Source organism: Aquarana catesbeiana, linkage group LG04 (assembly GCF_042186555.1).
Source record: "Aquarana catesbeiana isolate 2022-GZ linkage group LG04, ASM4218655v1, whole genome shotgun sequence".
In the NCBI taxonomy this organism is placed as follows: domain Eukaryota; kingdom Metazoa; phylum Chordata; class Amphibia; order Anura; family Ranidae; genus Aquarana; species Aquarana catesbeiana.
Genome location: NC_133327.1, coordinates 53383542 through 53408969, shown reverse-complemented (window position 1 = coordinate 53408969; position 25428 = coordinate 53383542). Strand labels below are relative to the sequence as shown.

The 25428-nt window shown below is 43.3% G+C and overlaps 1 protein-coding gene across 2 annotated transcripts in view; it reads left to right on the top strand.

Moving 5' to 3' along the window:
• Window positions 1-25428, top strand: part of SELENOI (selenoprotein I) — an 85469-nt gene that overhangs the window by 36909 nt on the left and 23132 nt on the right. For both annotated transcript variants that reach the window (XM_073625205.1, XM_073625206.1), the window contains exons 2-7: window positions 997-1065; window positions 10071-10179; window positions 13895-13969; window positions 22707-22969; window positions 23057-23165; window positions 24738-24786. In XM_073625205.1, the coding sequence (XP_073481306.1) occupies window positions 997-1065; window positions 10071-10179; window positions 13895-13969; window positions 22707-22969; window positions 23057-23165; window positions 24738-24786 (674 nt within the window). The remainder of the gene's footprint in view (window positions 1-996; window positions 1066-10070; window positions 10180-13894; window positions 13970-22706; window positions 22970-23056; window positions 23166-24737; window positions 24787-25428) is intronic.

The following is a 25428-nucleotide window of genomic DNA, read 5'->3' as shown; positions in this document are numbered from 1 at the left end:
ACGTACGTGTTTTACGCCACCGCGTTTAGAACGATCGGATTTTCCAACAACTTTTGTGTGACCGTGTGTATGCAAGACAAGTTTTAGCCAACATCCGTCGGAAAAAATCCTAGGATTTTGTTGTCGGAATGTCCGAACAAAGTCCGACCGTGTGTACGGGGCATAAGAGTACTTTTCTAAACACTTAAATGCAGGTAATGATCTTTCAATGGTGAAGTTAAGGCTGAACGTTCAGTATAGCAGTATTTAGAAAAAGCTGAATTCTGGTCATCCAAAATTTAATTGGAAGGTATTATCACAGCTATATTAATAGAAACACAACTGAACCTGCTTTAGACCCTTTTCACACTGATGCGGCTTTCAGGCGTTTTAACGCTAGAAATAGTGCCTGAAAACCACCTCCCATTCATTTCAGTGTGACTTTTCACACTGGGGCAGATCACTTGCTTGAAAAGGCCCCGCCCCTTGAAATGAATGGGCAGGGCTTCCAAAGCACCTGAAAAGAAACGCTGCATTTTTAACCCCTTTTTTGGGGTTAAAAGCGTGGCTTAAACAGCGCTAAAGAGCTGCTAAAACAAGCGGTGCTTTAGCGTTAACGGCCAGTGCCCGCAGTGTGAAAGGGATCTTGGAAACTAAAAAATGCAGGGAAAGGTGATATGGGAAGCATAATAAAAGTAGTTCATACTCTGATAACTTGTCTTTAGAAAAGCTAAATTCAGAACTGCCAGTGTGAATGAAGCTTTAGGGACCACACTTTATCAGAGGTGTCTTGGCATGTCCTCCACATGTGCAAATGCAGGCAACTAAAGCCTCTGTTTAACCTGAGTAGTTAAAACAGATTTAGTGTGTGTTTTGTTTTTTTGTTTTTTGTTTTTTTTCTTTTTTTTGTGCTGGGTGTCCCCTTTTGTGCTAAAATTAAGACTGACTATATGTGTGTAATATAATATATAATGATTTTACATTTATCAATCTACTTTTTTTTTTTTTTTCTTACAGTACAGTGCGGTGGACACCAATCCCCTCTCCCTGTATGTTATGCACCCATTCTGGAACTTTATAGTCAAAGTGAGTATTTATTCGACATGGATGAGGGATTTTGGGGTGGGGGAACTTGACTGGCCTGCACAGAGTCCTGACCTCCACCTGATAGAACAGCTTTGGGATGAATTAGAGTGGAGAATGCCAGCCAGGTCTTCTCGTCCAACATCAGTGCCTGACTTCACAAATGTACTTCTGGAAGAATGGTCAAACATTCCCATAGATACACTCCTTAATCTTGTGGACAGCCTTCCCAGAACAGTTGAAGCTGTTATAACTGCAAAGGGTGGGCCAACTCCATATTGAACCCTACGGACTAAGACTGGGATGCCATTAAAGTTAATGTGCTTGTAAAGGCAGGTGTCCCATTACTTTTGGTTATATAGTGTATGTTCCCCTCGCTGAAAGTCGGCACTATATTAGCCTTCCTCTACTGGGAATATTAGGCTGCATGAAGCATCCTGGACAATTCTGAGTACCTTGATATTTACAAGAAGCCCAGGATCATCTTTTTCAATAACCATGAATGCTGTGCAATAACTTACTAAGGTTTTCCTGCCTCTGCAATATCCCACTTTTATGGCAGTGTTTCCATAATTATGATCACGTTTTTTGGTAAATGTTGGTGTAGAACAACCCAACGGCTTCTTTATATCTCTTTGAGACGCTGAAGCTTGAGTTCCCATGTCAGAAAACCTGCTGCCATCTTTATGAGCATTCTAGGTGGAGGGTGAGGGAGGTGACTCTAAAGTCACTTTCAAGTCATTTTCTGCATTTAGGTTGTCTTTAAGCGGAACTACTTGGTTGTTAATCTAACCTCAGCCTTCCGGAAGAAGAATGAAGGAGCATCACACTGGTCAAGTCATCACTCTGGTCTGTCCTGTTGACAGGCAGTGTGAAAGAGTACTGTGCAGATCCATAGCCCAGCACTGCCCCTCACTCTGTTCCCCTGTGTAGGGGATTACAGAAAAACATTATCTAATTTGAATGTGTAAATGAGCTCCTCTTTCTGAGGCCCTGTTGACATTATGTGCAGTGACTGGCATTTCTCTGCACTAGGTCAAAGCAAATCACTGTAAGGGCACATAAAAAAAACAGTTGTTTTCTTTATGCCCCATTCACCTCACAGTGCCGGTGAGATGTGCAGTGTGGAAAAATATAGACCGAGGAAGAAAGCTCAGAGAACATGTCTGAATTTCCTACACAGCACATCACACCAGCATCAGTTAGCATTGCTCTCTGCTATATCTGTGGCCTACGAAATACCTCCCCCTGTTCTGGAGAAGAGATGGAGCTATGTTTTATATAGTCTATGTCCTAACCTATTATGCTCAGTATGGTTGTCACCCTAGGACAGGAAGTGTGAGTTAATGGGGAGGATATTAATTCAAAGAAAAAAAAAAAAACAATGATAATCAAGCCGCTAGCACTAAAAAGGTGACTATACAATCCTCAAACCAAATGTGGAATAAATAAGTGCAGTGTTAAAAATACATATACCGGTAACATGTAAATGTCCGAAAAACTAAAATAAGTAGTAGCAGTTTGTGAATAAAATTGCATGTAAAAAACTTAGTGAATCACTTTGTATAGTTCCTTATCCAGATATGGAAGATATCAGGACATGTAGTGACCAACAGTTGAAATAAAACATCCTCTCCGTGGAGAAAATCATGATCCACCTAAAACGTGCGATATAATGGAACTTTGTGGTGAAATCCCGCCACCAGTATACAGTTCACTCAGCACAAACTTGGATTTAAACAAGCCTTGTATGGGTATCTTTTTGTCCAACCAGTGATGTCTGGGAGATGCGAGTATCCTCAGTCAACACCCAGTGGATTTGGAATCAGAAAATGAATTCATCCTCAATACCCCCCGATGGGGTGAGCGGTGTAAAAAAAAACTCACAAGGAGAAGCTAATATGGTGTAATATTGGATTCCAATAGTAGTACATGTACAAATGGCCAGTAAAAACACATTCAAAAAATGCCTCTCCTTTACGAGGCTGCAGCAATGAAAATATCAGTGCATAGGACTTTTTACTGACGCGTTTCGTGCTCAAGCACATTGTCAAAGGGATCTGCCTATAGGATATGCTTGGTTTTTACTGGCCATTTGTACATGTACTACTATTGAAATTCAATAAATACTACACCATATTAGCTTCTCCTTGGCTCCTGGTGAGCTTTTTTTTTACACAGTACTCATCCCATCGGGGTTATTGTGGATGGATTAATTTTCTGATTCCATATCCACCTGGATGTTGACTGAGGATACTCACATCTACCAGACATCACGGTTTGGACAAAAGATACCCATACAAGGCTTGTTCACATCCAGTTTTTGCTGAGTGCGCTGTATACTGATGGTGGGATTTCACCGCAAAGTTCCATCATATCGCACACTTTTGGTGGATCGTTTAGAGAGGATGTTTTATTTCAACTGTTGGTGACTACATGTCCTGATATCTTCCATATTTGGATAAGTAACTATATGAAGTGATTCACCAAGTTTATTCACATGCAATTTTATTCACAAACTGATTACTTATTTTAGTTTTTTGGACATTTACACACTCTATGTATTTTTAGCGCTGTGCTTATTTATTCCACTTAATGGGAGGATAACCAGGTAAAAAAAAAAGAAAAAAAAGTGTGAAAATTAAAAACGAATGCAGATACGGCCTCTAAGAACTGGTACGCTGCAATACTATAAATTTTTGTGCTTGAACTTGGATATGCTTTAAAGCTGAAATCCAGCAAAATGAAAAGCCCTCCCTCGCATTGGGGCTGTGCCTGCACTGCTACAATTATCTGCTTGTTTATGTCTAGGACAGTGGTTCTTAACCTTTCTGGTGCCGTGACCCCTTGATAAAATTTCTGAAGTTGTGGGGACCCCTAACAGTAAAATTATTTTCGTGGAAAAGAAGAAAGGTAACAGCGCTCTCTGCAGGGACAACTTAATCAATACACCAGGTCCACTCACAGGTGCCGAGGCTCGATGTGTCCCAACACACTCCAATGCAACAGTAATAAGGAGAGCCGGCAAAACTGTAATCCTTGATGTGACGTTTATTGGTACATCAGAGTGACAATAAAACAAAGCTGACGCGTTTCGGCAATAGCCTTAGTCGTAAATTATTTTCATTACGTGGGTTGTCAGCACCTAAGGCAAGACAAGTAATTTGCCCCCCCCCAACCCGTGGACACTTAGTGCTCCCTGAGTCCCTTCCACTTGTACAGTATTATCCCTCTCTATCCTAATTTTTTTCCCTCATTTCTCGCTCTATCTATATTATTGTTCTTTCTCTAATTATTTCTCTCCCCTTTTCTTTGTTCCTTCCCCTCCTTTTCCTCTCTCCCATATATTTCTTTTTTTTTTTTTTTAATCTTTTGCTCCTTTTGGGGGGGGGGGGGGGGGATTGGATTATTATTATTATTATACAGGATTTATATAGCGCCAACAGTTTACGTAGCGCTTTACAACTTGAGGGTAGACAGTACAAATACAATACACTTTGATACAGTAGGAATCAGAGGGCCCTGCTCCTTAGAGCTTACAATCTAAGAGGGAAGGTCAAAAGATACAAGAGGTAATAACTGTGGGTGATGTGCTGATTGAGAAGATAAATGTACAGTTGTTAGGTGGGGGCCAGATAGGCTTCTCTGAAGAGATGAGTTTTCAGGGATCATCTGAAAGTGGATAAAGTAGGAGAAAATCGGTCGGATTGGGGTAGAGCATTCCAGAGGATGGGGGAGGCTCTGGAGAAGTCCTGAAGGTGAGCATGGGATGAGGTAACAAGGGAGTTTGAGAGCAGGAGGTTTTGGGAGGAGCGAAGAGAACGATTAGGTTGGTATTTTGTGACTAGGTTAGAGATGTAGCTGGGGGCCAGGTTGTGTATGGCTTTGTAAGTTATAGTTAGTATCTTGAATTTAATTCGGTGACTGAGTGGCAGCCAATGGAGGGATTGGCAGAGGGGTGTAGCAGACGCTGAGCGGTTGTGTGGTGGATGAGCCTGGCAGCAGCGTTCATGATGGACTGAAGTGGGGATAGCCTATTTAGAGGCAAACCAATGAGGAGAGAGTTGCAGTAGTCGAGGCGGGAGATGACCAGGGAGTGGATTAGAAGCTTTGTGGTGACCTTGGTTAGGAAGGGGCGTATCTTGGAGATGTTGAGGAGATTGAGGCGGCAAGCTTTGGATAGTGATAGAATGTGGGGTCGAAAGGTTAGTTCAGAGTCCAGGATTACACCTAGGACCCTGGCGTGGGGAGATGGGTTGATAGTTGAGCCATTGATATTGACAGGGAAAGCAGGGGAAGTGGCACCTGAGGGAGGAAATATCATGAGCTCGGTTTTGGATAGGTTGAGTTTGAGGAAGTGATGTGACATCCAGGCTGATATGTCTGCTAGTAAGTTGGTAATGCGTGAGGAGACAGATGGAGAGAGCTGGGAGGTGGAGAGATAGATTTGGGTGTCATCAGCGTAGAGATGATATTGAAAGCCATGGGAGGCAATCAACTGACCCAAGGAGGTGGTGTAGATTGAGAAAAGGAAAGGTCCAAGAACAGAACCTTGGTGAACCCCAATGGAAAAAGGAAGAGGAGAGGAGGAAGTAGAGTTTAAGTGACACTGAAGGAGCGGTGTGATAGGTAGGATGAGAACCAGCGAAGAGTACAGTCACGGAGACCAAAGGAGTGGAGTTTTTTGAGGAGGAGGGGGTGGTCCACTGTATCAAAGGCAGCAGAGAGATCCAGGAGAAGTAGTACAGAATAGTGTCCATTGGCTTTAGCCATTAGTAGGTCATTTGGGAGTTTAAGGAGAGCAGTTTCCGTGGAGTGTTGAGGGCGAAAACCGGACTGGAGGGGATCTAGAAGTTTATTCATGGTCAGATAGTCGCTTAGTCGGTTGTAGACCAGTCTTTCAAGAAGTTTGGAGGAGAAGGAGAGTAAGGAGATTGGACGTAAGTTGTTGAGATTGGTGGGATCCAGTGAGAGCTTTTTTAGAATGGGGATGACTAGCGCATGTTTTAGAGAGTTTGGGAAGATGCCACAGGAGAGGGAGAGGTTGAAAATGTGAGTTAGAGAGTGTAGAATCGAGTCAGAGGGTGAGCGTAGCATTTGCGAGGGAACAGGATCCAGGGGGCAAGTGGTTAGATGGGTGCTAGATAAAAGTTTAGCAACCTCAGTAATAGTAACAGGGTTGAATGAGGGAAGTAATGATTGTATCTGTGGACATGGGGTGTTGCATGGGGGAGGTTTTTGCGCATTGGTGATCTCCTCATGAATTGTATCAATCTTAGTTTTGAAGTGATTGGCAATCTCCTGGGCAGTGAGTGAGTGAGTTGGTGGGTGGAGGCAGTGGAGGACAGAGTAGAGTATTGAAGGTAGAGAAGAGTTGACGTGGACTAGATGAGAGTGTGATAAAGTAGGTCTGTTTGGCAGTGTGAAGGCAGGAGTAGTATTTTAGGAGGGCAGATTTATATTGTGTGAAGTCTTCCTGGGTCTTAGTCTTATGCCACAGGCGCTCAAGAGCGCGGCTACGTTTTCTGAGACTTCTGGTGTCATCTGTTTGCCAGGGTTGTAGCAGTCGGGGCCTAATTCTGCGTGTAGTGAGGGGGGCAAGCTTGTCTAGGGAGGAAGACAGTGAGCTGTTGTAGATGAAAGTAGCTTGGTTGGGGCAGGACAGAGGTGAGATTTTGTCATAGAGGTGATCAGTAGCAGAGTAGAGAAGAGAAGGGTTGAGGTGGCGAAGGTTTCTACGGGTAACCGTTAGGCGGTTGGAGGGAGAAGAGGTGGAAGACAAGGAGAGAGAAAAACTAATAAGGTGGTGATCAGAGAGTGGGAGTGGATTGTTGGAAAGGTTGCACGGAGTGCACAGATAGGAGAAGGCAAGGTCAAGGGTGTTGCCGTTGGAGTGGGTAGCAGCCTGTATCCATTGCTTCAGGTCAAGCGATGAGGTGAGTCTGAGAAGTTTAGAAGTAATAGTAGTGTTAGTGTTAACAGGGATGTTGAAGTCCCCAAGAATGATTGTGGAGATTTCAGCAGAGAGAAAGTAGGGTAGCCAGGCAGAGAAGTCATCAAGAAAGGCAGATACTGGTCCAGGGGGCCGGTAGATGACAACAATTCTTAGAGAAATGGGAGAGAATAGAAGAATGCAATGTGCCTCAAAAGAGGAGAGTGTCAGAGAGGGAGGTGTGTGAAGTACCTGATAGGTGCTGCATGGGGCTAGAAGGATTCCCACTCCACCTCCCTTCCGTCCACTTGGTCTGGGGGAGTGAGTCCAGAGAAGGCCCCCATGGGAGAGGGAAGCAGGAGAAATAGTGTCCGATTCATGAAACCAGGTTTCAGTAATGGCAAGTAGGTTAAAGGAATTTGTGATAAAGAGGTCGTGAAGGGCGGTGAGTTTGTTGCAGACAGAACGTGCATTCCACAGGGCGCAGGAAAAGGGGGGGACGGTTTTGGAAAGAGGAATAGAGACCAAGTACTGTGGGTTACGGCTCCTGCCAGAGGTTGTAGGGGGATGGGAGCGATGGTCAAAGACAGATGATGGTGGCCCAGGGTTTGGGGATATGTCACCAGAGATTAGGATAAGCAGGAGGGTGAGGGAGGTAATGTGGGAATGTGATTTATGTGAAGGGGCATGTCTCAGAGTACTGGAGGTTTTATCAGTGTATGGATGTAGAATGAGCGAGAGTTGGTAGGAGCAGTAGTAGGGAGAAGACAGAAGGCAGGGTGATATGTATAAGCAGGCGGGTGGAGAGGGGGGGGTGAAGGTAAGAGAGTTTGAGGAGAGAGGACAGGAGTGTCAGAAGCAGTGGTAGAGAGTGCATGTTACAGAGTGGAAGGAGAGCTTATTAGAGAGACGAGTCACCTGCAGTCTGTTAGGTGCTTTCCAGTGCAGATTGCTGAATTTGTTTGCTTCGTGCAATCGCTGAAGTGCAGAGATTGAAGTGCATCACTTGTAGAAAGAATCACTTAGAGAAAGAAGCCATTGCAATGTGCACCTCGAGCAATGTGCTCACCCCTTAAGGATGCTCAAATATATACTGTTATAAGGGTGGGGTTGAAGTTCGTTAATTAATCATGAGTGACTATAAGAATGCCTAACAATCAAAAGTGGATTTTTTGCTTCTAAAGTCAGGAAAGCAAAAGGCCAGAGGCCAAGATAAGATCAACACATAAAACTTAGGTAAGACAGTCCAGAGCTACAAATAATGTCATGGTTGTGCACACAGGGCAATAGATAGAGAAGGCCACATACCAACACAGACACACAGAGACAGCAAGCAGATCCCAATTTCAGTTAACGGTGGAAGATGTGGTTTAGCTGACACATACCAACACATACCAACACAGAGACAGCAAGCAGATCCCAATTTCAGTTAACGGTGGAAGATGTGGTTTAGCTGACACATACCTGTAAAGAGACAGAGAAGGAATGATCAGGTGAGGCAGAACTTAATGCAGAGATTGAAGTGCATCACTTGTAGAAAGAATCACTTAGAGAAAGAAGCCATTGCAATGTGCGCCCCGAGCAATGATGAGTGGCAGTTCTGGGGGGAGCACTGTGTCTCCAGCTCTGTGTTGTCTTGCAGCAGTGACATCTATGCCGAAATCAGGAGATGGGGTCTGTAACGACACCCCAAGTATGAAAGGGGTTAAAGCAGTTTAAGACATTCCATTTCCGAACACAAAGGCAGCAGCCGAACAAGTAACCCATACGAATAATTCTCCCCCAAGTACGAGACGAGGCTCTGTCTTGAGGTTCAAACAGGACTGAATCTTTATTTTGAGATCTCTCACAAATATATACAGCAGGATGAAAATGCAACCTGTAAGCAGACACCTAATTAACATGAGCTAATTATCTAATCCTTTAGACAGCCTAGGTTGCTCAGAGACATGACCTTTAGGACAGACTTCATGTCTTGTAGCTCACCGACTATACAATACATTATCATACATCTCAACACAGAACTCCTTCAGACAATTGCCGGGTTAATTAGCACACTGGATGAAAAGACTCTTTAGAAGCTGTGACAAGTCATACTAGACTAATTTACATTATAGCAGACAGACAGGTGGCTGTAATTTGACATCAGCATCTCCTCACTATGTGTCCCAACAGTATGAATCAGTCACTATTTGTAATATGGCAAATACAGGGTCCCCAGAGTCTGTGTCTCTTGGGGGGATATGGACCGGAATCTAAAGTAACGCCACCTCAAGGGTCCCAAGGCATACAGGTCACAAAGAGCACCGTTCCCCCATATGCCAGGGCCCATAATCGGTAGTCAAGAGGCTAGCATTCAGTCCCCTCCAAAAGCCTCTGTCCCGGCTAGGTCTGTCACAGGGTCTCTTCCATCCCCTCCCACTTCACGTTCCTCACCAGTCAGCTGTCTCTAGTCTCCGCCCCCTAGCCATGCCGTGAAATGAATGGGCGGCCGCAGGCTCCAGGGACAGCCCTACTGGACAGCCGTGAAAAGGCTGAGAGAGTGATGAGGGCTCTAGGAACAGCCCAGGATTTGGTGACCCCAGGCAAACCGGCATTCGGCCCCCGGAGGGGTTGAGAACCACTGGTCTTGGGAGACCATGTAATGCAGTTTTATTTACCAGATCTTCTGTGCTGCTAGACTGGTCCTTGCATTGTCTTCTTTTTTTATGCTTCAGTGGTCTAATGTCCTCTGACATCACCAAGACCGATGTAGGGCCTATAGCCCTGCATTGGACGTGAGGATGCTAAGGGGCAGTCCAGTGTAGAGGAGAGCATTGTCTGCTGGGGTAGTGGATAATTGGGCAAGTAAAATTGTTGTTCCTATCCCCTAGATAGAAAGGAGAAGCTAATCTTTGCAGTGCGGGTGGGCAAGAGAAGACTTGTTGTTTTCCCAGAATTGGACTATCCAGACGTTTAGGGTGTGAAGAAGATCCCATGTCCTAGGCTATTGTTTTACACATAGAAGTGTTCACACAGAGATTGTAATTATCATACTTTCTTGCTATTAATGTTGTTTCAAATCTTTCTCTTCCAGTTTGTTCCCACATGGCTGGCTCCCAATTTAATTACTTTCAGTGGTTTCTTGCTGCTGGTCTTCAATTTCCTGATGATGGCGTACTTTGATCCTGACTTCTATGCATCTGGTATGTTTTATTGTAGACACCATCTCTTCACTGATCTGTCACATTCCTTACACTGAGCACAAATATCACACCAGGGTGGTGAACCATTAACATGCTGTGTAGAGGGTTTATGAATGTTAGATTCCTGCTACACGATGATTAAAGAAACACACACATGTAATCTTATTGGGGATAAAGGGGAATCCATACAGAGTTTGAAAGTACAAGAAACACCTGTACTTTAGATGTGTGTTTTTTCCTTAAAATTTTTTTTTATATATACATCCTGGAAAAGGGGACAATGAACTGGGCAGTGGAATTTGTGGTCCTGTATATTTGTATTCCATTGTCTTTATTTTTGGAGGGGGATTCTTTTAGAGGCAGTTTTGTCCCTGCCCGCCTTCCTCTCTTGCCCCCGCCCGCCTTCCTCTCTCACTCACTAATGCACAGTTGCGCTCTTTCCTTCTCTTCCTCCCTATCCCCCCCCCCCCCCCTTTTTTTTTTTTTTTTTTTTTTTCCCCCATTTTTTTTTATACATAAATTATTTTTTCTTACGTTCTCTATGGGCTCTCTCTCCTTTCCCTCTCTCTGTCCTTCCTGTATCTACATCAGTGTTTATTGATTTTTTTTTTAGAGCCCTTGCACACTGGGGCGGGGGCGGCGTCGGCGGTAAAACGCCGCTATTATTAGCGGCGTTTTACCGTCGGTATGCGGCCGCTAGCGGGGCGGTTTTACCCCCCGCTAGCGGCCGAGAAAGGGTTAAATACCACCGCAAAGCGCCTCTGCAGAGGCGCTTTGCCGGCGGTATAGCCGCGCCGTCCCATTGATTTCAATGGGCAGGAGCGGTAAAGGAGCGGTATACACTCCGCTCCTTCACCACTCCGAAGATGCTGCTAGCAGGACTTTTTTTACCGTCCTGCCAGCGCATCGCTCCAGTGTGCAAGCCCTCAGGGCTTGCACACTGGAATGAAAGCAGCGGCACTTTCGGGGCGGTTTGCAGGCGCTATTATTAGCGCAATAGCGCCTGCAAACCGCCCCAGTGTGCAAGGGCTCTTAGATATTTTGTTCTGTTTATCTGTAATATGGACAGTTTGTACTGCACTGTACCAAAGATAAATATACAATATTTAATGCATTTTAACTAGAAAATTGAGAAGTTAAACCCGAATAAGCCTTGTTTGCTGAAGGCATCCATCTGCTCTGTGCAATCATCTCATTTTGCCAGCTCTTCTGCCTCGTTACGTTGATCATGCTGATTAAGAGAAATATTATTCTCTTGGAATTTTTTTCTATTTAAAGGATGTTAAACTGCCCTCATGTTCTGTTTTAATTGGAAGAGGTTTTTAGTCTAAATCCAACTCCCCTGCAGTTTTTTATAGTAAGTCGGCCTAGAACCCTAGTGGAGTAGTGGAATCCCTTTTGGTCCCGGTATTTTTTTAGGGTCCTGTCATGCTGGAGATTGCGCTGATAATGACTCCTCCGAGGATTCTGCCATAATTGGTTTGTTAGAAATGAGCTGGAGAAATGACAGCTTTTAGCAGAACATATTCACACAGAGGTCCTTCATTTGTGACAGAGCCAGCATAATTCTACTTTGGTAATACTGAATGCATTTTGTCTCTGCACCTCTATACCTACCTCATATCTATTTACCTGTTTATGTCATGATTATCATCCTCGGCAACCACTAGCTGCCGGTTTGCATTTAAAAGTATACTCTTGGTGAATGTTCATGTTAATTCCAGTGGACAGACAGGAGATCACAAGGTTCAGTCGTGTTAAGACATTACATTCATTGTTCAGCCAGAGCAGCTAGACAGAGAGTATCCGCTGTTATAGATGGGAGATTGTTGGTCCAGTTCATGTGGGTCCAGAAAACATGACTGATATCTCATGTCCCCTATCACAGCTATGCAGGAATATCTGGGGGCTTCCACTCCCTATTCCTGGACAGGAGCATAGAAATAGTTTGGGATATACCACCTGTGTCACTTCCCACGTTCATGTAAAAATCTAAATGTACATCTTCAGATTCTTAAATTTACTGTGCTTAAACATAAATCTTCCCTGGAGCCCAACCTGCTTCTGAGAGCCACATGTGACCATTTGGAACTTGTTGTGTGGCCCTTGGACCCTGCAGTCTGTACTAGGAGTGGGAGCATTGGAAACAGCAGTGATAGCTTACTTGCCTCATGTACACTCACCGTCCACTTTATTAGGTACAATTAGGTTCAATTGCTGGGAAACACAAATTGCTAATCAGCCAATCACATGGCAGCAACTAGGTATGGTGGTGAAGATGGCTTGCTGAAGTTCAAACCGAGCAGCAGAATGGGGAAGAAAGGGGATTTAGGTGACTTTGCGCGTGGCATGGTTGTTGGTGCCAGACTGATGGGTTGGTCTGAGTAATTCAAAAACTGCTGATCTACTGGGATTTTCACCTAAAACCTTCTCTAGGGTTTACAGAGAATGGTCCGAAAAAGAGAATATCCAGTGAGCGGACAAAGTGGACAAAAATGCATTATTGAGGTCAGAGGAGAATGGGTTCGAGATGATAGAAAGGCAACAGTAACTCAATTATAACGCGTTACATCCAAGGTATGCAGAATATATCTCTGAACGTACAACACATCAAACCTTGAAGCAGATGGGTTACAGCAGCAGAAGACCACACTGGGTGCCACTCCTGTCAGCTAAGAACAGAACACTGAGGCTGCAATTCACACAAGCTCACCAAAATTGAACAATAGAATATTGGAAAAACTTTGCCTGGTCTGATGAGTCTCGATTTCAGCTGTGACATTCAAATAGTAGGGAATGTGGCACAAACACAAGAGCATGGGTCCATCCTGCTTTGTATCAACTGTTCAGGCTGGTGGTGGTGTAATGGTGTGGGGAATATTTTCTTGGCACACTTTGGGCACCTTGCTACCAATTCAGCATAGTTTAATCACCATGGCCTACCTGGATATGGTTTCTGACCATGTCCATCCCTTTATGACTACAGTGTATCCATCTTCTGATGGCTCCTTCCAGCAGGATAATGCACCATGTCACAAAGCTCAAATCATCTCACCACTGGTATCTTGAACATGACAATGAGGTCACTGTACTCCAATGGCCTCCACCTTTGTGATGTGGTGGAATGGAAGATTCGCATCATGGATGTGCAGCGGACAAATGTGCAGCAACTGCGTGATGCTATCATGTCAATATGACCGAAATCCAAGGAATGTTTCCAAAACCTTGTTGAATCTATACCGTGAAGAATAAGGCAGTTCTGAAGGCAAAAGGGGGTCCAACGCAATCCTAGCAACTAGTGTATCTAATAAAGGGGCCTGGTGAGTGTATGTCTGCAGTCTCTCTCAGCCTCCTGTAGCAAGTCTGCTGTCTCCAACCAAACCTGTGATATATCAGTAGTATCTGATTGTCCTTTTCCCTAGTATGCCTGCAGTTCCCCTTTAGCACTCCATATACTGAAAATTATGGGCAGCCCTGCAGAGCCACAATTGAGGACAATCGCTGCAGTAATTCATTATTGGCTTAGCACAGCAATGGGCAAACCATTTCAAAACTTAGGGAGCCATTTAGCCCAGTCAGGTGTTCTCATGCAGACAGTGAACGTGCTTTAAAAAACAGTAGAAAAAGTTTAGAATGTTGGTTTCCAGATTCTATTTTTGTTTGTGCTTCTGTAACCTTTTTCAGCTCTGGTTTACCTTTGGTCTCTATTTTTCAGCACCAGGTCATAACCATGTCCCCAGCTGGGTGTGGATAGTTGCTGGACTGCTAAACTTCACAGCGTACACTCTAGGTGAGTCCCTGGTAATTTTGACCCTGTGTGCGTCCATGTCTACACTATGCTACATACTGGCTATAAACACAATACCATTGTTTGACCAAATGGCTATTCCACAGAATAAATCATATCTGTTATTGATAACACAAAATGGGTGATTGAGTCAGTTATCATTTTTACTGAAGATAATTGGACCTGGCAAAAAACCAAGTCAAATTCAGCCAAATGTTTTTACTTTGTTGTGTTGAGTGATCCTTATTGAGCAAGAGATCACTGGGTACAGAACAATCTAATCTATGACCAGTTAATTATTTACTGTTATGTATATGATCAGTGTTCTGAAAAAAAAAAAAAAAACTTGATGTGATCTATGTCAGAAATATGAGGTAATAATCCTTTGACTGCCAAGGATGTGTTCTCTGTGGCAATCAAAGAGTTACAACAAGCTCATAGCTTCTATTTTAAAATGATCTTGCTGAATAGAAGTGATCTGGTTGTGTAAAACATCCCAATCACTCTTAGGGCCCGTTCACACTGGCATTGCTCTCTGAAGAGCAACCCGCGTTCGTATCACTCTTCAGAAAGAATATAATAGGCAGTGAGGAGATGGCATATCTCCTCCTCACCACCTGCTTGAACTCCTTACTAGCACACTGCATCCACTGTGGGGGCGGTTGCAGTGCAGCCCCAGTCACTGGCATGGGTTGTGTTTGGCGGTCGGTAGCACCTGCCAAAAGTGACGGGGTATAATTCCTGCCGTGGCAGCAAAGCATCTCTGCCACAGCATGTGTACACCCCCTATCTGCTGCCTCTGCTTTAAAGGGAGCACTGTTGAGGAAGAAGTAAATATGAGGCTCAACCATGGGGTTTTACTGCCCCCTAACTGCTAATGTGAACGAGCCCTTACAAAACCAGAACGTGTCAGCAATTTTGTTTCACAGGCGCACGCAGTTTTGAGGCTTAATGTATTTGGTCTTTATTACAGGCTTGTGTTTTCTATATTATGGAAAATGTGGGGATTTTATGGTGTGTGTTTATACACTAAAAATTTGTTGTTGAGTATTTTGTGTTTTTTTGAAAATGTCCATTTTATTCAACTTTGTGTGAATATTGTACAAAAAACAGTATTGGATCTATCCTCTTTTTATTCTATAGGTCCTCCGCTTTCAGAAAATGTTTAGTTTTGTGAACTTTTTTTTAAGTGTATAATGAGCATTTTTAACCACTTGCTTACTGGGCACTTAAACCCCCCTCCTGTCCAGACCAATTTTCAGCTTTCAGTGCTCCCACACTTTGAATGACAATTACTCAGTCATGCAACACTGTACCCAAATGATTTTTTTGTCCTTTTTTCCATACAAATAGAGCTTTCTTTTGGTGGTATTTGATCACCTCTGGGGTTTTTATTTTTTGCGCTATAAATGAAAAAAAACGAAAATTTTGGGGGAAAACGAATTTTTCTTAATTTCTGTGATAAAATTTTGCAAATTTAGTAATTTTTCTTGATAAATTTTGGCCACAATTTATACTGCTACATATCTTTGGTAAAAATAACCCAAAATTAGTGGAAATTATTTGGTCTGTGTGAAAGTTTTAGAGTCTACAAGCTATTGTGCAAATCATAAAAAATGTATCGCATCTGATGTACTGGTGGCCTATCGTTTCTTGAGACCCTAACAAGCCAGGAAAGTACAAATGCCCCCCAAATGACCCCTTTTTTGGAAAGTAGACATTTCAAGGTATTTAGTAAGAGGCATTGTGAGTTATTTGAAGTTGTAATTTTTTCCCACAATTCTTTGAAATATTAATATTTTTATTTTTTCAATTGTCATTGTAATAGCTTATTTCTCTAACGTGGCCATGTGCATACCACACATGACACCCCAAAATACATTCTGCTACTCCTCCTGAGTAAAACGATACCACATGTGTGAGATTTTTTCACTGCCTGGCCACATACAGAGGCCCAACATGCATGGAGCACCATCAGGTGTTCTAGGAGCATAAATTACACATCTCATTTCTCAACCACCTATTATACTTTTGAAGGCCCTGGAGCACCAGGACAATGGAAACACCCACAAAATGACACCGTTTTGGAAAGCTAACACCCCAACATATAATCTATGAGGCATAATGAGTCTTTTGAACGGTTCATTTTTTTTTTTTCCAGAAGTTTTTGGAAAATGTGGAAAAAAATGAAAAAGCTATTTTTTTTTTTTAACAAAAAGTTGTCCATTTATAAGATATTTCCAACACATAGCATTTACATAGCAAAAATGACACCCCAAAATACATTCTGCTACTCCTGAGTATGGCGATACCACATGTGTGAGACTTCTACACAGCCTGACCACATACAGAGATCCAACATGCAAGGAACACCGTCAGGTGTTCCAGGGACACATAGCATGCACATACCAAGAATTACACCCCAAAATACATTATGCTGAGCAAAGCATAAACAAAAGATCACCTGTGGTTGTAGTAGCGCAGTTGTACACAGGAGGATAGCACTGGTCCAGGCAGCAGGCAGGGACTCGGTCAGCAATGGCAAACACAATTGTCCAGGCAGCAGGCAGGGATACTGTCCATATACAGTCCAGGGTTAGTGCAGGCGGAGATATTGTCAGAAGTGCCAAAAATATTGGTCCTGGTAGTAGGCAGGAACATGTGGTGTGGTCAGTGTAACAGGCAGGGACATAATGGCAGTAAGTCCTACAGGAGGCAGAAGTAGGGCCTCGTTCAGGACTGAATGGGGACAGGGGTAGAGGCTTCTCCCACCCAAATCTCTTTGAAGCCTCCAAGTCTACAGACCCTAATCTAGGAATGAGAAAACAAAAAAAAAGGTTTTCTTCATCCAGAAAAACAATTCTGGAGCCCCTCACATATGTGAGACCCCTGTGTTGAATCCCACTAGTCCAGTTGTAGGGTACAAGATCAGTCCAAGAGGCAGACAAATATGGTCAAACAGTCCAAGGTCAGTTCCAGATCAGGCAGCGGTATGTACAGAAGCGTGGTCGAATAACAAGCCAGGGTCAGTTACAGAACAGGCAGTGGCATAAGGGGTGTGAAGGCAGGAACTGAGGATTATGTTTACCATACATCACTAATAATTTATTGAAGTATGGTAACGGCGAACACATTCACCTATGCAGAGGCCTGGTTCGGAAGGACATTTTGCACAATAATATGTGTCTCTTCTGACTCCTGCTCTGGTACACGCCTTACATTTTTTTTTGACGTTGTTGGTCTGGGTGGGAATCTATCTGGAAAGTGGCGTTCAGAGAGTCGACTAAGAACATCTGATCGGATGTGTTCTGGTGGGCCGTTCGGGAATATAAGGGCAGTGTAAATTTCCTCCTGGTAGCCAAGGAAGCGTTTGGGGTTTTGGGTAGAGTTGCGGTAAAGTACATATGAGTTGTATATGGCCAATTGAAAAAAATAAATTGCGACTTTTTTATACCAGTGGTATGTCCGTCTTGTGGCAAGGTATGGTTCCACTTCCAACATTTGGTCATTGAAGTCGACTCCCCCATGAATAAATTATATTCATAAACGCATTTTGGTTTTTGGATGGGGCCATTTCTTCTAGGGATTTCCACGAAGGTATCATTGTGGATCGAAGACAACATGTACACATCCCTTCTGTCCCTCCACTTCACTGCCAAAATCTCCTTGTTCCGCAGACTTGCCGTTTCTCCTTTCCTCAACCTCATATTGACAAGACTATGAGGAAAGCCCTTCCGGTTCTGTGCCACATGCTGGCGTCTTCTTCCGGTGAAGGTTGTGGAACAGGGGCAGAGATGTGTAGAAGTTGTCTACATACAGGTGGTAGCCTTTCTCCAGTAGGTGGTATATGAGGTCCCAAACAATTTTCCTGCTTCATCCCAAGTAGTCTGGGCAATTAGGGGGTTGCAGCTGGGTGTCCTTCCCTTCGTACACTTTGAAGGCATACATGTACCCTGTGACTCGGTCACATAATTTGTATACCTTCACCCCATAGCGGGCCCTTTTGCTGGGAATAAATTGTTTGATTTTAGGCCTGCCACTAAATTTTAACAAGGGACTCATCCACACATATGTTTTGGTCCGGGGTAAACAGCTGGGGGAATACTTCAGAAAAATAATTTAGAAGTGGCCGAATTTTGAAAAGCCTGTCATAATTTTGGTCATTTCGGGGAGGGCACTGGATGTTATTTAAATTAAGGAACCTCATTATCATTTGGTATCTGGTTCTGGGCATTACCTTGGAGAAGATTGGCATGTGGTGGATGAGGTGGGTTGACCAAAAGGAATTCAAGGTGTGTTTTTTTTTTTTTTTTTTTTTTTTGGTGAGTCCCATACAAAATGTGAGGCCTAAAAAAACCTTCAACTCCTCCACCGTTAGGTCTCTCCACTCATAGGTACGGGCATAATAGGACGTTCGATTATGGGCCACAATTGTTGATAGCATGTCCTCTGTAAAAATCAAAAAAATTGATTAGGGAAAAATTCTCCGTGTCCACCTGGAATCCTGGCTGGGCAGTGAAAGAGGGAATGTTAGCTTCTCCTGAATTAGGAGAAAGCCACCAGGGGTTCTGAAGGGCATAGGGAAGGCTGGCATGGGTCCTTGGCCTTTCTTGCCGAGGCACTGTGGTGCTGGTGGATGGCACTGCGGTGCTGGTGGATGCCACTGCCTCCTCACTAGAATGCCTTCGTTTGGCGGGCCGAATATCTTCCTCCTCTGAGTCACTCAGTGTTCCACTACTGAGGACTGGCTCATAATTTATGTCCGACTCAGAATCGGAGTTTGAAATGGAATCTGAACAAGAGAGCTCCCCGTTGCTCTCGTCGGCCAGGGAAAGAATCTGGTATGCCTCCTCGGCGGAAAAGCCTCTTTTGGACATGCTTGCTGGTGGTGATGCGACTACACAGGTGTGTGCTAAGCCAGCGCTGATGAGCACTGATGAGGTGGCACTGATGGGGCACTGATGTGGCACAGAGGGGCACTGATTACACAGATGTGCACTGATGAGGTGGCACAGATGGGCACTAATTGGTGGCACTGAGGCGGAACAGATGGGCACTGAATGATTGCACTGATGAGGTGGCACAGATGGGCACTGATTGCAGATGTGCACAGATGTCCGGACACTGATCACCAATGGCACAGATGGGCGCAGGTGGGCACCGATTGGCACAGGTGGGCACTGATTGGCACAGATCCCACTGTACTGATGGGGCACTGTTTAGGCACTTTTATCACTGTAAAAATTGTTTTTTTCACTCACTGAAGGCACAGATCGCTGCAGATATCCTCTCTCCTCACGCAGTCTCTGTGTGAGGAGAAAGAGCTGGCAATGAGATGATCTCAAATGTTTACATTTGAGATCATCTCTCATTGGCACTGCCGATCACGCTGTAAACGGCCGCTGTGATTGGCCGTTTACCGCGATCTGTGACTGGCTGTGTCCAAGGGACACGGCTAGCACAGAATTTCACGCGCACGGGGAATGAGGAAAGGGGAGGACGTCCCACGACGGCCTCCCGGAGATTGAGGTCCGCGCTGTAGCAGTCATTTGGCTATGGCCCGGACTGCAAGTGGTTAAACCACTTCACGTCCGGGGAGATGTTTACGTTTTTCAAACACTCTCAGTACTTCACACTACTGTAAAAGTGGTTTGGGTGGCTGTAGAGCTGCCCGGATCACTTTTACTGAACAGCCAATCACCGGTTGTAAGAAAAAAAAAAAAAAAAAGATATCGCACTGTGAGCTTGTTTTAACCCCTTCAAGTCCAGGGCTTTTTAAAACAGCCTAAGGAAGTGAAGTGATTGTATGTTAGTCAAGCAATGAAGGAGTTAAAGGCACAGTCCACCTCTTTAAAGAAGCACTCTCATGGTCATTTTTTTTTAAAATAACATTTTAGTCCAGAAAAAGTATATGAATTGGAATTGTTTCTTGGAAGAATCTCCTTTTTATTTAGTTTCAGTGTATTTGCTCCTCCCTATAAAGATTGCAGATTTGCGGGCGTTCCTGTTGCCAGTTTGGGGCTGAGCACAGCTGCCACCACCCACTTGTGTAATGAGCATGCCTGTGTCATGCACTGATGGCAACGAAAAAAGTACTCTGTGAGTGCGCCTCCTTGTTGCTGTGTGGTTTTTTTTGTTTTTTTTTTTGTTTTTTAATTTGTGCATAGGGCTGACATACCCCTTCCTGCATACATCTGGGTCGATTTACTGAAACGAGAGAGCAAAATCTGGTGCAGCTCTGCATGGTAGCCAATTGGCTTCTAACTTCAGCTTGTTTGTTCAGTTAAGCATTGACAAAAAAAACCTGGAAGCTGATTGGTTTCTATGCAGAGCTGCACCAGATTTTGCACACTCCAGTTTTAGTAAATCGACCCCATTGTGATGCCACTTATCTCAGGGAAGCACCTGGGGCCCAAGGCAAGCGCCATCAATCATAACTAATTATTTGTTTCCTTGGACATATCTACCTTTCTGTTATCCAACATGTCTAATAAAAAAAAGCCAGGACAGTAAAAACGCCCCTGAAATTAAAGTAGACAGGATTTTTTTTTTTTTAAATAGGTGTGTGATAGATATAGATAGATATAGATATAGATATAGATATATATATATATATACACTACCGTTCAAAAGTTTGGGGTCACCCAAACAATTTTGTGTTTTCCATGAAAAGTCACACTTATTCACCACCATACGTTGTGAAATGAATAGAAAATAGAGTCAAGACATTGACAAGGTTAGAAATAATGATTTGTATTTGAAATAACATTGTTTTTACATCAAACTTTGCTTTCATCAAAGAATCCTCCTTTTGCAGCAATTACAGCATTGCACACCTTTGGCATCCGTCCACAACACTTTTTTCCAGTCTTCCTCTGTCCAATGTCTGTGTTCTTTTGCCCATCTTAATCTTTTTCTTTTATTGGCCAGTCTCAGATATGGCTTTTTCTTTGCCACTCTGCCCTGAAGCCCAAAATCCCGCAGCTGCCTCTTCACTGTAGATGTTGACACTGGTGTTTTGCGGGTACTATTTAATGAAGATGCCAGTTGGGGACCTGTGAGGCGTCTGTTTCTCAAACTAGAGACTCTAATGTGCTTATCTTCTTGCTTAGTTGTGCAACGCGGCCTCCCACTTCTTTTTCTACTCTGGTTAGAGCCTGTTTGTGCTGTCCTCTGAAGGGAGTAGTACACACCGTTGTAGGAAATCTTCAATTTCTTTGCAATTTCTCGCATGGAATAGCCTTCATTTCTAAGAACAAGAATAGACTGTCGAGTTTCAGATGAAAGTTCTCTTTTTCTGGCCATTTTGAGCGTTTAATTGACCCCACAAATGTGATGCTCCAGAAACTCAATCTGCTCACAGGAAGGTCAGTTTTGTAGCTTCTGGAAGGAGCTAGACTGTTTTTAGATGTGTGAACATGATTGCACAAGGGTTTGCTAATCATCAATTAGCCTTCTGAGCCAATGAGCAAACACATTGTACCATTAGAACACTGGAGTGATAGTTGCTGGAAATGGGCCTCTATACACCTATGTAGATATTGCACCAAAAACTAGACATTTGCAGTTAGAATAGTCATTTACCACATTAGCAATGTATAGAGTATATTTGTTTAAAGTTAGGACTAGTTTAAAGTTAGCTTCATTTAAAAGTACAGTGCTTTTCCTTCAAAAATAAGGACATTTCAATGTGACCCCAAACTTTTGAACGGTAGTGTATATATATATTGGCACCAAGGTAAAATGTACATAAACTTGCGATATAAAAAAATGAGTATACTGTACATACAATGCCTAGGGTAAACCTGAGTATTCACACATCAGTGGACCCAATACAAGTGCTATAAAGGGGATGTCAACCCTCTTTATGCCAAATAAATAAAATAGGTGCCAGTTCCCAGAACACATTCATACTTGCACAAGTACCCACACACCAGCGCCCTGTCTCCTCCAACATACCACAATAGAGGACTGAAATAATGAACCCGGACAAAGCTACAGACCATAACATGTATAGGCTAACTGAATTAGAGCATCTACATTCAATTTGGTTGAGATGGCAAGACCTCACCCCAAAACGACTCAGACATCCAACCATGGTTGCCATATCTTACAGAATTTCTTAGGGCATGTCCTACTCTTGTATATTAATTTAAACTTGGGCAGATTCCCCATTTACCATGCGATAAACTGTTGAGCTGTGGGTGGATGAGCTTCTTTCCAGTGCAACAAGATCACTTTTTGTGCATAAAATAGTAACATACGTAATAAGATTTGAGCATGAGTCCTAGAAACAAAGTCATTCAAGATACCTAAAAGTCCGATTTCCGGGGTCTGCCGTATTGGAAGATTAATCTTATGCTCAAAGAGAAAATAAATCAAACATTGTCAGTCCTGGACAATTCCAAAACATATGAAGAATATCCACACCAGCGAATCCACAGCGAGAACAAATGGCAAGTAGACAGGATTTTGCTAGACTTTTTTTTTTAAGGTGCACTTGGCCTTTAAAGTTGCAAAGTGCAAGTCTCCCGTTTTTTATTAATAAAGCACTGCTCTTAAATTGTTCTGTTTGCAATGGCTATATATAAAGGATAACCTACAGATACAACCTATGTGTGCAGAAGCAGGATGTTTTAACAATAGATTCCAGTGTAAGTTAATGTGATGATTTTTTTGTTTTTGGGCTCTACTGCATACCTAACCTGTGTTTTCAATGTACTGTATAATCTATTTGCAGATGGAGTTGATGGCAAGCAGGCTCGCAGAACAAACTCCAGCACTCCACTGGGAGAACTCTTTGACCATGGGCTGGACAGCTGGGCCTGCATCTACTTTGTAGTGACTGTGTACTCAATCTTCGGGCGCGGGGATACAGGAGTCAGTGTCCTGGTACTTTATCTCCTCCTGTGGGTGGTGCTGTTCTCATTCATCCTGTCACATTGGGAGAAATACAACACCGGGATCCTCTTCCTGCCCTGGGGATATGACCTCAGCCAAGTGGTGAGTCCGGCATTTCCTGCCCTCCGTTTTTTCCAACAGTGTTTTCTGATCTCACACCTGAAGAGACCATTCTTCTTGTTCTTTCAGACCATTTCACTGGTGTACCTAGTCACTGCAGTGGTGGGAGTGGAGGCCTGGTACAAGCCCGTTGTATTTAACATTTTGTATCGTGACTTCTTCACTACCATGATAGTTGGTAAGATCCTTGTGTACATGATGTGGAGCTCTAAGAAAGCTGCCGCTGTTTAATCATTCTGTAGGACATTAAATGTATGTAAACCCTAAATGAACTGTTTGGTCTGATAAATATACCAAAGCTTTTTATTTTATTAGTTCAAAAAATGGGAAAAAGAAATTTCAAGCAGTGTTATCCATTCTGTCCAGTTTGCTTAAGTAAACTATAGAACTACTCCCTCCTATGGAGAAGGGGAGATCTGTAGCCCCAAAGCTGGCCATACACTGATAGTGGTTTTTTTTTTGTTTTGTTTTTTTCATTTAGCTTGCAGATTCCTCTTTACAGTATAAGTGGAGCAAACTCCCGCTGTGCCTAATGTATGAAAGCCAGCCCCACCAGGTGTTAAAATACCCAAACTATGGCTGCATCTGCCTTTCAGCTGATCATTTTTCACCTGGCTCCTATGATTTTTCGATCGAGAAATGCTGGGTGGGAGGTGGCCAACAGGGCTACCCACCCAAATTCATACAGTGTATGGCCAGCATAGGGCACTTCCTGTCCTAGGGTGGTGACACTTCTCCATAGATTCAGTACTGTAAGTGAGCTTTGTCCTCCTAGGACAGGAAGTGTTACTGCCAGGATCACAAAGGAAAAACAAAGCTTGAAAAAAAAACTATTGCAGTCATTTTATCTATACAAGAACCGGTAAGCTGAAAAATAACATTTTAGGTTTAATTCCCCATAAGGAAGCTGGTACTGAGCTGTCTGAAATACATATATGTTGAAGGCTTTATTACCTAATTGTGTTCACCCACTCTTGCTATTCACTTCTTCTCACTTTATTCCCTTTTTTCAGCTCTATGGGTTCCTGTGTTGATGCAGATCCTCAGTTGTCTTATCTGTGCCCTTGCATTGAGTTGTGATGATCCAATGCCCTTGGTCATTCACAGTTAATTCAATTTAATGCCACAGGCTGAATAATTACCATATTTGCTTCATCTTGGGGAGAATCCTGAAAACCTGACCTGTTGCTGATTTGAGTTGAGAACCTACTTAGAGGTTGAGAAGAATTACACGTTTTCCTGCAGGAGGGCCGGCCGGTTTGCCTCGTTCCTGCAGGAGGGCCGGCCGGTTTGCCTCATTCCTGCAGGAGGGCCGGCCAGTTTGCCTATATAGCATATTCTAGTTGTGTAATTAGCAGTTTGCCTAGGACTCTGCTTTAGGAATTCCATACTAAGCTTTGAAATTAGTTAATTTGAGGTAATTTGCTGTCTGCTTCAGGTACTTGAGTTTCAAGAAGGCAACACCACATGTGGCATCTCATTTAATCTTTTTAACATATGCTACTCCAACACTTTCACTAGATGCTGTACAGGAACATTTGATTTTCACTGAGCAGTAATCCGCTTTGGGCACACCGGGTAGCCACAGATTACAGGTTATCCTGGGTGTCTGATTTCAGAAGATCAGCTTAATTGTAAATTACCATCCCTCAGAAAGCAAGATTGGATTATATTTAGAGATCTAAACAGCTCTGAAAGAATGTGATTGCTGTTTATATGTTTTTTTAAATCTATTCCTTTTATTTTTCAGGTTGTGCAGTTACGGTCACTCTTCCTATGAGCCTGTACAACGTTATTAAGTAAGTTATATGGTAAGATATTTATGGCTAGGTTGATCAGTACATATGAGCAAGTTGGATAATTTACTCATTAATGAGCTGCATTGCTACTGCAGCAGCAGCATTCTATGCATATTATTTTTTTTATTAATGTATTGTGTGTGTAATAAATATATATATATATATATATATATATATATATATATATATATATATATATATATATATATATATATATATCTATCTCGGGAAATGGTCAGGGACAGAACAGATCCGGCCCATCAATGTCCTGGAGTTACGGGGGCAGTACTTCTGGCCCTACGGTCCTGGACGGTGGAGCTTCAGGACTGCTCTGTCAGGGTTCAGTCCGACAATGCCACTGCAGTGGCCTATATAAACCACCAAGGCAGTACCAGGAGTCGTTCAGCTCTGAAGGAGGGGAACTATATACTAGCCTTGGCAGAGGAACGTGCTGATTTATATCGGCAGTCAGTATCCCGGGAGTAGAGAACTGGAAGGCAGATTATCTGAGCCTTCATTTCCAATCTTGTTTTTTTAACTAAGGGGGGACCAGTCGGGAGCACGAGTGAGCCCCGTGTGCCCCCCACACACATCCGTCCTTTTCCTTGGCTTTGGCAGCTGCACAGCTCTGCACACAGCGAG